Source organism: Furipterus horrens, unplaced genomic scaffold, assembly GCF_987537825.1.
Source record: "Furipterus horrens unplaced genomic scaffold, mFurHor1.1.pri manual_scaffold_12, whole genome shotgun sequence".
In the NCBI taxonomy this organism is placed as follows: Eukaryota; Metazoa; Chordata; class Mammalia; order Chiroptera; family Furipteridae; genus Furipterus; species Furipterus horrens.
In genome coordinates, this window is record NW_028327182.1 from 36,994,663 (window position 1) to 37,012,941 (window position 18,279).

Consider the following 18,279-nt stretch of genomic DNA (forward strand, 5'->3'; position numbering starts at 1 on the left):
TTCTGCTTATGTCATGATATGTAATTTTAGTGCAATTGGATGTTGTAAGTATAAATGCAGTGTAATATGGACCCAGAAAATAATTAACGTGAAGGAGGAGTCGGTGCATAAAATGATAGTAAAAGTTCAGCAGTCCTTCTACTTAATCGAAACCTTAATGAAGTTGAACATTGGTTACTTTATCCAGATCTAGGATTAAATAACTATGCTGATTCTTTGTCAAATATACAACAGCCCATTAAGCCTGACTTTATTTTTTCAAATTTTGTTCAAAAGGTAATTGGGTTAAAATTGTACTAAATATGGCTCTTATCAGATTAACTTCAACTTTCCAACTTGAAAACATGGATTTTGAAACTGGTCCAAAATGGCAGCTAAAGGTCAATGAATCAAATTTCCAATTATATGTCCTGGGAACAGATGGGTGCAACAAAATCTAATGATTGAATTTTAAATGCTTTCATGCACCTTTTATCTGTTTCCCAACATGTTGATTCTACCTTAATGCTCTAACAACATATTAAGTTTATTACAATTAGCCAACCGAAATAATATCTCCATTTTCCAATTATTTATATCATGTTACCAGGGGATATTGAACCAGAGCTGTTTTCCTTCTCCCACCCCTACTGCTTTTCCATCACCACTGCACATTTCCCCCAAACAAAACCCAAACTATAACATCATTAAATAACATATGTGTCACCGGAGATTTGATTATTCCAGTAAGATAATGAGAAAAATAAAGCTCAAGTTCCCTGAGACTCAATGGGAAATTTCAAATGAAAACAATTTTAAGGAATTTGTTTACTAAGTTTATAAATTTTCTTTACTTATGTTATGGACTGACATGTTAGTATATTTTCCTGACTTATATAGGCATAACCTTATAAATATTTATCAAGAGGTAAAAAAATTAAACAGTCTATTTTCAGGAGTGGTAGATGGAGGATTTTATCTCTACTATATCTCAATAGAGCACAGCACACTTTTGCCCAAAGAACAAAAAGAGGACATCACATGGAGAGGTTTATTTTAATTCTTTTTTTAATAAAATAAAATATATACTCAATTTTAGATTAAAGAAAATCTAAGCAATTTTAATTTTAATAAACAAAATTGCTTTTTTGTGTTTAAATAATGCTAAACATAATACTATTCAGCAAAACCAATCTCAAATCTAAACCACCCCTAAATAGCTCCACTGTGTATTATCAATATATGAGTATCAGGTCTGAATGTACATATAGTTAATTATTAATCTGATGGTAATACCACCATGCATCAACATATATATCTAAAAATTTTAAATGTTTATATCGGATGTAAGTATGCAAGGTTCTTAAGGTATACTTGTAAAAATATATTTTCTAAATGAATATCACAGAAAAGAGACCAGATGGCAAGGATAAAGAGAGAATTAGATCAGGTCAATTTAAGACATAATAATTCCTTTCCATTTGTTTCATTCAAATTATGTGTTTTGTGATGCTTTTCAAATATTTTAAAACATTTTTGTAGTTTTTAAAAAAACAGTACATGCTTTAGATTATATGATTTTGTGTGAAGACTAACATAAATGCACATAAAAAACTGCTATATTTGCAAAACGTTAACATTTTTACTAACATGTTAGGAAGTCACACTTCCAGTAGATTTCTAAGCTATATTCTTTAAAACAGCGATTTTCCAATGTGCCACAAGAACTTTCAAAAGTCAGGGGTACTGATCTCTTTTTCTTTAGATTGTCAAAAAAAACTATGACAAGAGCCAACATGACAATAGCCCTGTCTTTAACCATAAACATATATTAGGTCATATAATATAGATTTGCATTTTATTGGTCACATCGTATAATAAGGTTGCATCTGATTGGTTAATTATCAGTACTATAAATCCTTATGTACACATATAGGCACCTGATTTTTTTAAAAGTCACTTTGGAGCAAAAAGGGTAGGTAACTACTATTATTATTTTTTTGTAAATCAGTCAAAATTAAATGTATTTTTCATCAGATCGGCAAAAAATATAATATGGTTTTTGGTGTGCCACAGAATTTTAGCAATTAGTTTGTGTGCCATGAGATTTAAAAAGGTTGAAAATCGCTGCTTTCAAAAGAAAGCATGTATGATAGTTTAAGAAAAATCAAAGAGAAATTAATAAAATTCAGAAAGATTATGGCTTTCTGAAAAGTATATCTACTCTCAGTCCCTAAGCCTAGTGTAGTGACATGAAACCAGGGCGAGGCCAGGCATTCTACCTGGAGGGAGGAGCACCCATTGCTGATATGCCTTCTTTCCCCAGATGGCAAATATTCCAGGGTAAATTATCAGATGGACTTAAATTGTAATGTTTAGATAATTGTGGATATAAATGTCCCTATTGACAACTTATTATTTATGGGCTAATCTATAAAATAATTAACACTATTAGTTTAATCTTTTAGAAAGTCTTTCTCTTATTTTTGAATGTTAATTGACAATGAACACTAAACTTCTTAAATTTATATTTCTATGTTCCTTTCTATTGTATTTTCCTTCAATTTGTATCCTAGCTACTCTGGCAAGTGAAGATAATTAAATTTTAATACAATTTGAAGGCTCATTTTGCTTGATGCCTTTATTCTATCAATCCCTCCTTTATTCTGTCAATCCCTCTTATTATTTGTTATAAATTTTCCAATTAAAATTTAAAATTCAGGTATATAGTAATTAAGTCCTAGAATAGCTTTAAAGTAGCAATTGTTTTAATTGAGGTCTTTAAAATTATTTCGGTTTTATTAATTGAATTAATGATTATGAATTGAACAGCTCTGCAGGTAGTAGATGTATTTTAAAAAACAATACTAATATGAGCAACATACTGTTTATATGCATGCTTAGCTTATGTTTCCTCAATATGTACCTGACAATTTCATACCACCTACGCAAGATAGACTCTAAAACTGTGAGATGTTTGTGAGTTGGATTATTATTATTACATACATGTGATACTTATCCATGGTAATTTTCTTCTCCTATTATCAGATGGCAAATGCTCGGTACCAGAGTGATTATATCATAAAATCACATGTCAACAAAATAAATAAATATAATCCCAAAGTAATTATTTATGATTTGTATGTAATTTCATTTCATTAAAAATTATATAGAAAATAAGCACTTGTGAGAAGTCTTCATAAGTATAAGAATCTTAAACTTAAATATTTAAAGAATATTATATTAGTTTTCTTTATAACTTACTAAAGCTATGTGATCCTTAAAACCTTAACAAACAGTAATAAAATCTGAATTGCATAGTTTCAATAATTTATAAAGCATACCAAGGAATAGGACAGAAGACAAAAGATATGCCCTTATCAACACTATGTTATCTTGATTTACTCTATATATATACACACACACATATATATATATATATAAGTGTGTATATTTAACAAATTCTGTGAAAGTTGATTCTCATAATTATAAACCTTGATCACATTTTTTTATTAACTTGTAATATCATCAATAGAATTCTATAGGAATTTTCATTGTAGTTATTTAAAAGGTAACAACTGTGAGTAACAATTATCTAAATATGTCACCTTCAAATAAATTATTTACCAGCATGTAATTATTTCTTCCGTTTTATGTTAATAATATCTCAGACTTTGGCCTTAGTAATTTCTAGGTTTGAAGTCTAAACTCTTGCATGTATTTGATCAGTGGTCATAGGAAATTATAAAGAATTCATATTTTTTAAGTGCTTACTATGCATTAGAAACCAGGCTATGTTTTCTCAACTACGGTGACAAACAAGATGAATATGACCCTTGTTCTCAAGTGTTCTATCTAAACTGCTTTGTGACAAATTAACTTTATCAACAGTTACAACGCCAATCCAGATTTAAAACTGTTCAGAACTTAATTACATTCATTATTTTGTGTGTAGATCGATTAGATCTTTATTAAGAATAAAGGTTATACACCACAACCCATAGAAGGAATAAATGGAAAATGGTAGCATGTTAAATCACCTGTTGTCCAGTTACACTATATTTATTACGGTTCTTTAAAATTCTTACCAATTAGGTAGATTTAGAATCAAGCATAGAATGAAAATACTTTCATTTATTTCTGCTGATTAGATATTACTTTAAAGTTCAAAGAACTGTGCTTTCTTTTTTACCTGCCAGTCTAAATCCTCCTTTCTCAACATTGCCAAATAGTCTTGCTTACAATGTACTTCAAACTTAACCAAGCAATAGAGGAGCATGGTGGAAAATATTGTCCATTCCTTTGCTAAGACTTTACATGTCAACTTTTTGCCTAAGGCAAATTATAACCACTGATGTGTGGATCTTTATTTCTAGAAATGTACTATGGAAACACTGACATAACTTTTAACCACAGCAAACAGAGCCACTCTAATAAGCAGGCGCCCCCAAATCTAAAAATGCAGAAGGAACAGAACGATCCTGGCAGGAATTAATCTGCCATTTTCACACATCTGCCCAAGGGAGGTATTGTAATTGCAAAAATTTACTCTACTACTGCTGAGACTCATAGTAATTATGTTTTTTTTTTTTAAATAGAAATAGCCACAGGTGGTAACAAATTGGGTTTTGAGATGGGGAACCAGGCATGCATTCTAACCTAAATTACTATTTAATTGTCTTGATTATAAAAAAAAACAAAAAAAACAAAAAAACGTGGAACATCTATTGCTCAAAATGAGAAAAAAGAAAGTTTCCTTAACTGTATTCCTTGTCTTTTAGTTTCTTTCTAATTAGGCATATTGCGTCATTTGTTGGTATTGGCACATCTTATTTTAAGGCCACACCATAGAATAGGCTTTTTTGCCAATAATCCTTACAAATTCCTGAGAGTGTGATTTATTTAATAGAATAGTTCTCTTATTTCCTGCCTTATTATCATTTAAGAATAAATTGTAGCCTTCTTAGAAGGTCAGAATTTGGAAATTTAACTAATAATTACTACTGTCCATGCATCTTCCAATACTAAACCTGCAAGTTATAGACTTTCTTTTTTCAATCCATTTTTTATTAATTTTTTTCTATTTTACAAATTTACACATGTCTATGCTCTCAATAATTCTCTTTATTATTACATTAGCCTTATGCATTAATGCCAACATATTTTCATTGTTTTTCAAATTACAAAATATGCCAAGTAAGACTTAATGTGTATCATCAAACTATTTTTATAATCAGGAAATTCTGATTTAATTAACCAAGATTAGAATAAGAAACTAGTCATTGGTTAAAAACAAAAATAAAAAACCCAATTCATTAGTGTAACACAAGGAGATGCAAGGATTCAAATAATAATAATAATAATATTAAAGCAATCAAGTGTCTTACCTTGATGAGAAGTCAAGTTTTATGCAGTCTTTAATTCTATCTTAATGATAATGATAATGAAGATAGATCATTAATTTCTCTTTTATTTTGCATGACTTACAACTCCTCTGATTCATTTCTTAATGCAATAAGTTGATTTTGGATAATTGTTTTAAAATAGATGCAAATTTGAAAAAGCAAAATGGAAAGCAAGAATTTTGTGCCCCAATGAAATCCTGATAAGAATTCAGCAATATTTAGACAATACTCTGAGAGGTTATTTGCTGACAAAACTATAAAATCAAAGCAAATTATTTTTAAAGTTGTTCAGAAAGCTATGACAATGTTTATATTAAAAAAGTGTCATTAAGCAATTATCATGTTTGAGCTTGAAAATAATCCCTTTTGAAGCTGGTTCCTTTTTTTCCTCCAAAATACTAAATAAAATTTTTTCTTAGAAATTTTGCTAAGACTTTTAAGCATATTATTTCTCAAACATTCTAATTTCTTATTATCATCTCATCTACTGAAATGGACACATCGGTAAAAGCATGTATCAGCCGCTTTACATTGTGCTTAAATTATCCATTATGGTAATCGTAGGTGAACTGTTTTTATAAATATCCATTCTGCATATGCAATTGCTCTGGTGAAATCTATCAAATATTCAGTCATTAAGTAATCTCGGTATAGTCTGACAAAACATGTGCTATAGAAAATAAAATGAACAGTTTTTAGCAAAGATATTTATATTGGGGTCTCTCAATTAAAAAGGAAGATTATATCTTAAGGGTAAAAACTATAGTTTTAGATTTTAAAAGTGATGTATGTGTTCATAGTGCAAATAAAGATTTTAGAATTTATCTAAGACATTGATAGTCTAAAACTGGGTTATAAAAATAAGGAAGATATTTGGAACCCCAGACCATTCTGCCTACAATAAAATACCTGTTGCATTTCTGCTTTATAAAAGTAAGTGTTTAGAGTTTAGGATATATATGTACTGGTATATTTCCATTGAGTTTTATTGAATTGGAGGACCTAAAAATTCCAGGTAAAAGTACAATCCTTTCATTCATTATTCGGCAATGATTATTAAGGAGTCAGATAGAAACACTGTAAAGAAGTATATTAATCAATGACTAATGCTTAAATTATATTTTTAAAAAGTTATCACTAAAAGAAGCTTAAGAAAATATATCTAAAGCACCTAGTTGTTGGAAAGGAATTATTTAGTCACGTTGCAAATTAAATTTATTTAAAAATATATGTGATATGAAGTCATTATTTACATTATGCATTAATATAATTTACAAGCATGTGCCTAGTGTCTCTTAAAAGTAGTATATATCTACAAAACAATTATGAATGTATAGCTTTGAAAACTTGAAATAGAGTTTTAATGCTGTCGTTTTCAAATTTTACAAAGGCTGCTTTTAGCTGATAAAGAGAGTAAACAAGAACTTGTCCTTTAAATGGTCCCTTTAATGTGTTCACTAATTAAAATCATTCAAAAACATTACCAGTTTAAAAAATAATAAATATTGCTCAGTCAGAGTATACTCCAGAACCAAATAGAAGCTTACAAAATCACACTCATCTTTACCTTGCTCATTTTTCATCCAAAGCAAATATGGTTCAAGACTATATTGTTAAATAGAAGCATAAAGAAAATAACACAGGTGTTTAAATGTTTCAAAGTGACTGATATAAAATGCATTTCTAATACTATTAAATTATTGTAATATATTCCATTTCTCTAATCAGAAGTCTATTTATGTAGATTAGTTACATCTAAAGTCTCATTTATCCAACCTGTATTTATCCTTTGATCACAAAGCTTGTTAATTTAAATTGTCTTTTATTGTTATGATTCATTTTTTCATAATTATCCTGTTTAACTGCCTTATTTTGTAATAAATATATGTAAATGTGCCAATCATATTCAGCACAGTTATGTTAGATGCTCAATGAACTGTAAGAGCCATTTCACTACAATGAAACTGCCTGGAATAGAGCCAGGGCAAGGCCTATAAACACCAGTAATCAGAACGTCACTAGGACCAGAAGAGAAAAACAAAAGTCTGTCATATGTATATCAATAGATTCTCTCAAATACTGTCTGAAACCAATTTTACATTCTATCATTAGAAGAACCTCATGCATACCAGGGAAAGATACCACTAATAGAGTCACAATTTGCATCTATATTTTGTTTGTTTCTTTCTTTTTTTTGGGGGGGGTTACCTTACAAATATTGAAATTATATTCTGCAATGGCAATGATGCACTAGCAAGCATCTGCTTAGTCACTGCAGAAAATGTTGATATCATTAAGGACTTCTTTATTATAGATAATTTATTTCAGGAGTCCAAAGAATAGCAATATATCACTGTCAAAGATAGTGGTGAAAGCTATGACTAGCTGTAAAATACTGGGTTGCCTTTGAAAGAAATGCTTGTCAATATCTTTTTCACTTAAACAGGTTGATAATAGATTAGTGTAGGTCTGGTGAACTTTAAAAGTATTTTGTAGATAGGTGGAAGAAGTCATACTGTCTTCAAATGGATAGGCAAATGAACTCTATGCTATTTTTTAACAAATATATGGTCACTGCTTGAAGGAATTCAATACAAAAAAAAAAAATCCTTTTCTTCCCTAATGGCTTGACTAAAATATGACTTCAGGATAATGCACTGTGGGATTTATTAAACAGAGGTACCATTGAGGTGAATACATTCTGGAACGATAACTAATATCATAATTAGCAGGTGCATTTGTAAGAATTTACCCACTATTGAGTGTATTGCAAGACTACCCAGCATAAGGGAGTAAAGTTTCACTTCCTAACTGGCATAAGACCAATTCTAGTGGCTTCATCTTTCTCCTGTCATTTCATCATCACATCATCAGACTTACAGCATATATTCTCACAGTGCCTCCAGCCACCCTATCATCCTCTAAAATAATCAGAAACTTACGTAAGATTTTTTTTCTCTAAATCATCATAAATTTCATTGAAGTCCAGTTGTTCCTTAAATTCTTCTCTTCCTTAGACTTACTGGCTCTACTCTAAGGACGTTCAAACTATTTGAAGCTTTAAAACAGTAAAATCAACAAGTTTAAACATATTTCCAAGAAAAAATTAAGGTGTGAGTTCACCCTTAAAAAGAGAACTGCCTCTTAAGTAATAAAGAATAAAAATGGACTAATATTTGTGCTTATGTATTTTCATACATTATACTGAAAATATATACATATATATGTATATACATATTTTAACTTTGCCAGTAAATTTTATTGTTCACATTTCCATAATTATAGGCAGAGCCAACTTTCACTCTAGTAAATGCACATAAACATTTTTTTAACTTAAAAACAAATTATTTTCTTAACTTACAACTTTTATAGATATATTTCTATTGCATAATATTACATATGGAGCACTAACAGTTAAAACATGGCAATGATAATGAAACATGATAAAGTATAAACATTTATTTTTAAACAGTATTTAATAACTATATGGAGAATTTTTGTGTTAAAATATGTATATTACTTAGTCCTTTAAAAAAGATGATATTTGAAATTATTTTAAGAATAACTAATTTATTTTAACTTCATATATAAAACCTGTGTCTATGCACTGTAAGAGGATGAATAATGCATATTATAACATCAATTTTATAAAGAAAAGTTTCTTGAAAATATGACTTAGTGCGTCTGTGTGGCTTGATCAGTATAGTCACAGGCAATAGGAAATATTTAAAACATAAATTTTTTTCTTCAGTAAAAAATATGTTCAAGCAGTTGATACAGGAATTGTGGGGCATACTTTTCCATGGCCTTATATTTTTCATGATTACACAAAGCCTTAAATATCATGAAGATGCCAAGAAAGATATTCCAAAATCTTCCTTGTAGGCTTATAAATAATAGTTAATGAAATTACAAAACTCACCCATTGAATGCAAAAGTGAATAAAATTTACTTTTAGAACTCAAGTAAAATTATAGAACTTACCTACAGAGCCCAAGTTAAATTAAAAATTATTTTACTTTTACATTTATAAGAGACCAATTATTAGTCTTTTATAAATGTAAAGTGATAAGAATAAGTATTACCTATCTGGTATTTAGAAAAATTAATTGATAACTATATCTAATGAATGAAGACATCATTACCTTATGAGTAGCTATATCAACAAATATTAAAAATAAGATTCTCAGGTTTCTAGTTCATATAAGTAAAAGTACAGTTTTGTGTTTTCATTTATTGTATAATTGAGAAATGCACAGTGATTTATATTGGAGCTCAGATTTTCATGGACAAACACAAAACTAAGAGTAAATAACAATATATTAAGTGATGATAACAATAATTTGCATTTTAAACTTCTGTAAAATCAAAACACCTTAATGGCTGATTATTGTTTTAAGTAAGTTCATTTGTTCTTTATTTGTACTACTTATACTATACAGTAAAACAGAAAAAAAAAGTTTTGTGATTATGTACTCACATTAATTTGAAGCAGGAATTCATCTTATCTTTAAAAATATTTTTTGAAAGACAAGTATACAAGACACTCCTGTAGGCATGTAATAAGAAGAATTTTCTTTTTAGTCAGCCAAACACAACCCCTAAAAATAGAGATGTATATGGAGTTTATGCAAATGATTGCATATAACTGATCAAACTGTCATGTTTAAGAATAACACTGCAGGAAAATACCCTAAAAATTATAAATACAAAAAAAAAAAATGTTTACCTACTCTGTTTGTTACTGAAATTGCCAGCATACCTGAGTGTGAAGTTTTGAAAATCATGAATTAGGGAACTCATTTGAATTCCTATTTTTAAGATCCTCTCAGAGATTAGGGACATGGGACTAAAGACATACAATGAATAATGTTCCTAGTAAAGGTACAATTTTTCTTTCACCTTTTCATTCTAAAACACTGAGTTTATTGTCTCTATTATAATATTTTAGTCCCCTATGTCTCAAGTTTATTTTATACATTTACTATGTGTTTAATTCTCTTTTATTGAAAATGCCATGCATATATATCAACAGGATTTTCTCTTCTAACATAAAGAATCTAAAGTCAACCCTAATGTGAATCTTTCAATATTGAACTGTAAAAGTATGTGTGTAAGAATGTATTCCTTTCAAAAATTTGTTTCAATATATCTTATTCTTCTGGCTCAATACATTTTCTTCTCTGAAAGCATATTAAAATGACTTGTAATAGTACTACCAAAAAATTTGAAAACACACATGTTCAAACAAAACTAGAAATACTCCCACTAGTAAAAAACCCCAGCCTTCCCTCTTTTCTCAATAAAGCCCTGGTTGAAAACGCCTGTTGAGAAGTTTCTCCGAGACTTAAATAATTCTTGATAAGCCAGGACTAGCAGTTACTCATGACAATTGTGACAATTAGTGATGATCTCTACTTGATTTTAGATTCTCATATTAACATATGAAATAATGTATGTGGAAATTGCTCCTATGAATAATACTTTTATAAATTGGTATAACAATCTATTTGTCTCCCCTACCACAAAATCTGCACTCCTGTCTTTCAAAACATTGTATCTTTAAAATGAATAAGATATTTCATTACAACAATCTTTTATTATGAGTCACACTACTAATGATATCTTAATCACTTGCCCATTGTTCAAGGACTTCATAAACTGTCACTACTTCAGTTGAGAAACTTGAAATAAAATCTCTTTAAAATCTGAAATAAAATATCTTCTCACAAAACACTGTTTCTACATTACCTTACATAATTCTTCTGCATCCATAATCAAGAAATATACTATTATGCCTAAAAACCTACAGATTGTAACCTTAAAATTTTAGGCCCCACAACTCACACAAAATCTTTTGATACTTAAACAAATCTTAATTTGAGCTATAACAGCAGTCTTAGAGATCCTGAAGTTTCTAAGTTTCATGTCAGTGCTCTCTACCAGTGTATCTCAAACAATTATGACACTCTTTTTATTCCATCATTAGAAATACACTGTACATTTTCAAATGGTATACAAGATGCTAGAAAATAAAATAAACAAGATCTAGTACCTGCTAGCCCAAGTGCATTCTAGTGGATTAAAACTCTTCCTTCAGATACACATAAGGTTAATAGTATGTTTCCACAACAGGCTATGTTAAATACACCCACTAATAAGTGCACTTGAAACAAGATTGTGGGATACGTGAACACTTTAATTTAAACACTTCAGCACAAATTATTTGTAGCACACTAGTTTAAAAAAATAAAGAAAAAAGATAGATCACTGTAGTCAATTTACTCTTTTCTCTATAATAGGAATTGAGGAAAAATATCTGATTCATTTAAAAGAAAGTTAACTTATTAGAAATTTACAAAGCATCCCTTCTAAGATTGCAAAACTCAGTGGGGGGTGGGGGAGGGGAAGATCCTGCTTTAAAATTTATATCGAGGATATTTCCAGTCCAGGGAAAGAGCAATATGGGCAATTGGGCCACTTTGGGGAAAAAATGTTTTTTTAACTTAAAACAATTTATTCTGGGTCTTTATGGTATTAATTAAGATTATAGAAGAAAAGGAATGACAACGAAGCTTGTCCTTTTGCTTTTCTGTTTAAACTCTCAATCTCCTTTTTTCCTGTGTGTTTTGCATGTGTGTGTGATTTGCTTTAGCTCAAATTTTACTGCTAATGAGAGCAATAGTCATTGTCATCATCATCAGCAGCAGCAGCATCATTATCGTCATCATCCATCCATCCATTCATCAAGCAATGACCAGCTTCAAGAAGAGTATAATGTAAACACAGTATGGGCGCCCCATCCCTCAAAACCGTCTGGATAGTTCCATCCAAGGTTGTTCCTCACTAATATGACCAAGGAATTAGGCTTGCTGAGAATTCGACTGCACGAACTTCATTTTTACATGGACTGTAAGAATTCAACTGATAGAACTTGAAGTAGAAGATTAAGTAGTAACCCTCTGTGATATCATTGTAACTGTCAGTGGTAAAAATATAAGAAAGGTATATAACATGTGTGTTTGTAAAATGACTGTAAAAGATTTATACATATATATTTTAATATATCTCCTTCTAAAGAGATGATCATAAATACCAGTTTTACACAGTCACAGAAAGACTTTCAAGAAACCATAATTTTTTAAAGGAAGAATTTCTTGTTCAGTTTTATATAAGTGTCAAAAAATCATGATTATTGGTATACAGTAAATACTGAAAAAGTATAATTTAATATTACCACAATTTATACTTTAGTACTCAGTAGCATCAAGTACAACTTTGTTTTACAAGGACATTATACTATTATAAGAAAATATGTTTTGCTAAGTTTTAGTATTTGTTACACTTATCTCAGAAAGTTTAAGATTGTAAAATTTTAAAACTATTTTACTAATAAAAACATTACTTAGGCAAATGTCATTAAAAGGTACTTGCTTTACAAAGCATAAAATAGTGAACAAATTATTTTCATTTGCCCCAAACTAATCTTACTCCCAAAGTGTCACTTATAGTTAAACTCAATTTTGAATTCCAAGTATTGCACATCCAGTGTAATTTGTAGTAGCACACATTTATAATAAACAAGAATTAAGTTTATCTGTGCCATAACTCAATAGTGGATATAAGAAACTAAGCAGTGACTAGACACAATACAGTTACCTCCTGTTGTCAAAATCTATGTCCATACTGAGTCAGTTTTTTCATATATGAATAATTATGAATGATACTATCTAATGCATATTAAATATCACTTAGCTATACAGAAAATACACAGTATACAAACTAAATGTATCCTGAATTCTTTTTGGCACAAGTGCCCTCAATGCAACTTTCCCTTCTGTTTTCAACAGCCCAAAATGAGTTTGTGACCCTCTTGTGAACTTCCTTTGTTCCTCAATGACACCCAAAAAACAGATCAGGAAAACCACAGGACAAAATAAATTTAAACTTTCCATAGATAATTGTCATTATCCAGAGTCTACATGTATTCAAACCTTTTAAAGATCTTCAGAGCATATTTCACATTTTCAAAGCTTAAACAACTCAATGTATTATGCTGCAGTTTCAGCTAAAAGTAAATAAAATTCATTCCCTTTAAAACACTTTTTAAATATAAAACTGAGGGGTGTGTGTGAAAACTTAGCTCAGATTGATTCAGGCTCTTGTTGCTGTGTTGTACTTAAGTAACTTCTTAATGTTTGGGTATACATTTCTTTCATTTGGCATAATATTTTTTAATGGACTTCAATATCTGGGAATCCTTTTTTATAGAAAAATGTAGACCACCAAACAAAAATAAACTAATTTATGAATACTGAACACTGCTAACATGTTTAAACCTATAAAAATAAACTTTAAAAATGCAACAAATTTAGACATTTACATCTTGTAGATTTTTGACTATTTACATGTTGTACACGCAGTGGCAAAAGTGTAAACCATTTTCATTAAAAAAGAAGAAAAATTCCCCTCTTACTGCTGCTGGCTATGTGACTTGTCCTGTACCAAAGGTTTCAGGACAGCTCCCAAACCAGCAATAAAGTGAAGTCCCAGTTATACTAAAAGTCTCCTACCTGAATTATGGACATCCGAGTGGCAGGGGTCTCGCTCGCATTAGTCCCTTGTCCGGTGAAGCTGGTGTGGCAGCCCGCGTGCCCCTGAGGAACAGTCAGGTTGTTGGAGGCTGGTTTGAGATACATCACCTCCGACCGTGGTGAGCTGAGGGGCAGACGGGTCTGGTAGTCAAAGTACATGGGGGAGGTGGCCAGGGAGGGGCTGCTCACCACGTTCATGACGTTCATGGCATTCCTCTCCTCCACCTCGCTCTGCACCAGCATGATATCGTTTTTGTTGATCTTCTTCTTCTTGCCCTTGCCCCCGCCCAGCTGTGGGTGGCTGTACTCGGCAATACGGCAGTTGTAAGTGCGAATCTCCTTGTTCTCTCGCTTGCACTTGACGGCGATGGTGATCATGGCCGCTAGGAGGATGATAGAAATAGTGCTCAGAGTCACGATGAGCGGCAGTGACATGTCCCAATGGTGCTGCTCGCCGTTCACCCGGGGAACCCCCTCGGGCAAGGAGCCGCTCACCGATCGAATGATGAGTTTGGCCACTGCAGACAGGGTAGGCTTGCCATGGTCAGTCACCTTCACTACCAGCTCCACCACCGGAGTCACGTCCTCCCAGAAGGGATGCAGCGTGCGGATCTCGCCACTGGAAGGATCGATTTCAAACAGGTGGTCGTCATTACCATCTACGATCTCATAGGTGAGGCGCCCGCTCTCGCCGAAGTCGCTATCAAGGGCGCGCACAGTGCTCACCAGGTAGCCCAGGCCAGCGTTTCGCGGTACCTGCAGCTCAGCGGTGTCATTCTGCAGCGTGGGCAGCACAATCACCGGCGCGTTGTCATTCACGTCTAGCACTGTCACCCTCACAGTGGCGTTGCTCTCTAAGTGTGCGGGCGCCCCTGAGTCCTTAGCGAGCACCTTGAACTCAAAAGCCTTGGTCTGCTCATAGTTAAAGGAGCGCAGGGCGTAGATGGCCCCGTTGGTGGGATTCACAGAGACATAGGTGTAGATGGACACGTCGCCGATGTGCGAGGGCAAGATGGAGTAGGACACTGTGCCGTTTTGGCCCAGGTCAGGGTCCTGGGCAAGCACCGAGCCCAGGTACTCTCCTGGGATGTTGTTCTCGTGCACCTGCAGCACGTAGAGTCCCTTGGTGAAACGAGGCGGGTTGTCGTTCTCGTCCAGAATCTTGACGGCGAACGACTTGGTGGAGTTGAGTGGAGGGGATCCACCGTCCCGCGCCACGATTGTCACGTTGTACTCGTCTTGTGTCTCCCGGTCCAGAGGGCGGTCAGTCACCACCGTGTAGAAGTTGTCGTAGTTCTCCTCCAGCTTGAAGGGCACAGCACCTCCCGACCCTCCCAGGCCGCCGCCGCCGGTCGTCCCACCTCCTCCCAGGACCCGACACTGCAGCTGTCCGTTCTTGCCCGAGTCTCTGTCAGTGACCCGCACCAGGGCGATGACAGTGCCTGGTGGGGCGGCCTCGCTCAGCGCCCCCTGGCGCACAGAGACGAACCCGATAGACGGCGCATTGTCGTTGCGGTCAATGAGTTTGACAGTGACTTTGCAGTGGGCCGGGATGGGGTTGGGCCCCAGGTCTCGGGCTTGCACGTCGATCTCTAGCATCCCGTTTTCCTCGTAATCCAGATTGCCTTTGACTCGGATCAGGCCGGTCTTGGGGTCGATGGAGAACAGCTCTCGCACGCGGTCGGGCACGTAGCTGCTGAAGGAGTACAGCACTTCGCCGTTGGGACCTTCGTCAGCGTCGGTGGCATTCAGATCAATGACCACGGTGCCCAGCGGAGAGTTCTCGGGCAGCTCCACCAGGTAGGAGGGCGCCTCGAAGACTGGGCTGTTGTCATTGGAGTCAATCACCTTCACGTTGATCTGCACGGTGGCGGAGCGCGGAGGCTCGCCGCCATCCAGGGCTGTCAGCACGAGTGTGTGGTGGTTCTGCTGCTCTCGGTCCAGTGCCTTCTGGATAACCAGCTCTGGAAACTTGGTGCCGTCGCCGCGGGACTTCACGTCCAGCGCGAAGAGGCCGTGGTCGTCGCGCGTGAGCAGATAGGTGCGGAGACCGTTCTCACCTGCGTCGGGGTCGTGTGCACTGGTGAGTGGGAAGCGGGTACCAGGGGCCGCGTTCTCTGATATGTCCATCTCAATCTGGTCGGAAGGGAAAGAGGGCGCATTGTCGTTGATGTCCTGGATCTCCACTTTGATCATGCAGATCTCCTTGTCATTGGCGAATACCTCGAGGGACAGCTGGCATTTGGCGTTGTGGCGGCAAAGGGACTCACGGTCGATGCGCTGCTTGGTGTAGAGGAGCCCGCTGTCGGCGTCCACGTCCAGCAGGTGCGGCGCCGAGTTCTCCAGCACCCGGTAGCTACCGGACTTGCTTCGACCGCCGCCGCCGCGCTCTGCGGGCGGAAGCCCTGGCTGCAGTCGAGCATCCTTGCCGATATTGCCGATCACCGTGCCGGCCCCCTGCTCCTCCGGCACAGAATAGTTGAGGTTTTTGAGCGTCAGGGCAGGGGCCCAGAGCAGGAAACAGCAACAGATGGAAAGGTACATCCCAGACCGGTGGTGTGGGAGCCCGAGCAGCCGGACTGGAGGGGCGAGAGGATGGGTGCGCGCCAGCCTGGAGCCCCCGCGCACCTTGCGCGGGCAACGCCAGCTACAAGTCGGTGGGTTCTTCCTCCCTCCCTCCGCTACCGGACTGCGGCACCAGGCGGTCTGTCCTTATCCGCTAAGTTCCCGAACCTGTTGATCTACTGCATCCGCACCGGGCGAGAAGCAGCAGCGAAGCAGAGCTGCAGGGTCACGGAGCAAGGCGGAGGCTTCTTTCCGCTGGGGGCAAGTCCGGGGCTTTGTCTCCGCCACCCGAACTTGGGGCGACTCAAACTTGAGCGACGATGCCGGTGATAAGAAGTAAATCGAGACTGGTGATAATGAGACTAGAATCCGTAGGATATCCTCTCTCCCGCGAGGGCGCTGCAAATCCACTCCCGCCTGTAGCCTCCCGAATACACTTCACATTGGGTGGGGGAGGGAGCGGGGAGGTGTGTCTCCAGGCAAATCGGAAAGTGAAATCCTTACTTGTTTCTGGCCGCCTCCAGTGATGAAATTGACGCGGATGGGGAGCAACGAAGAGAGAGTCAGATATATTTTGCAGCTTCCCCGAAGCGCTGTGAAATATCTTTCTGCTTGCTTCTCGGGCCGGTCTGTGTTCAGGCAGTGTTTTGCTGCATTTAGAGATCTAATCTTGCATTTCTGGCTGAGGCGGCGGCGGCGGCGGCGGCGGCGGACTGCATTTCCCAGCCAAGCTTTTTTTTTTTCCCCCCTCTCTCTCTTCGTTCCGAGAAGCCAAAGGGAGGGGAGGAAATGCAGCGCAAAGAACTAGTGTCCCGATTTGTAGTTTCCTTCCTCCACCAAGCTCCTCCCTCTCGTTTTCCGAAAAGGCTTTCCCCTGGAGTCAAGAAAGCCACAGCCTGATCAGCGTTTGTGGTGTGAGTCTGTCGGGAGGGGGAAAATGTACCGATGTATCTCAGCCCTGTTGGGAGAACACACACTCTGATTTCTCTGCGCGAAGCCAGTAGCCGCCGCTACCCTCCCCTTCTCTCCCCGCGAGCAAGGACTTCTCTCGCTGCAGTTTAATTCCAGCTCGCTTTGCTTCTCAGGCGAAAGAAAATCAACAGGCAACTCATGGTTGGATGTGCAGATTTGAAGGGGGAGGGGGAGGCGGAATAAAAAGGAAATGGGAGCCACCTCCCAGTCCTCGAACACACACTCTCCCTGTCTCTCGCTAGAAGGGAAACAGTCTCTGCATTCACAGGGCTGAGCTGTCAAGTGCCTCTCTTTTCTTTCTATTCAGCATCTCCTTCCAATGGCCCTGTCTCCCAGTCCTCTTCATCTAGAAAGGAAAACCTTGCCGAGGAATAAAAGTGGTGAATATCTGAAGCTGATAAAGTGCAGTCTTTTCCCTTCAAAAAAAATTTTTTTAATAGTAGGAGTGGGTTGGGTGGGAAAAAAAAATCGCATCAAGGTTTGGCGTGATGCATCCTGCAGTCTGGCTCTCACAGTCTTGGACGACTCGGGAGGGCGAAGAGTGAGGAGCTGCGGCCGCGCGAGCCCAGCCAGGGGCGCCCACCCCGGTGAGCTACCTCCGAGGGGATGTTAGGCACAGGTTTGTCTACACATTATTTCGGGTTCTCGAGACGCCTAGACGTACGGGAATGACACATCCAGAAATGCAGGTGTTCCGATCTGCCGGATGAGTCAGAGGCAGCGTAACGAATCGTATTCACTCTCGCCTCATGGTCTTCCCTTTA

At 36.3% G+C, this 18,279-nt stretch overlaps 1 protein-coding gene across 1 annotated transcript in view; it reads right to left on the reverse strand.

Moving 5' to 3' along the window:
• PCDH17 (protocadherin 17) overlaps positions 1-17,132 on the reverse strand; it is a 95,133-nt gene extending 78,001 nt beyond the window's left edge. The window contains exon 1 of the mRNA XM_090258510.1: positions 13,958-17,132. Coding sequence (XP_090114636.1) covers positions 13,958-16,522 — 2,565 coding nt within the window. The 5' untranslated portion in view covers positions 16,523-17,132. The remainder of the gene's footprint in view (positions 1-13,957) is intronic.
• Between the last annotated feature and the right edge of the window lie 1,147 nt (positions 17,133-18,279).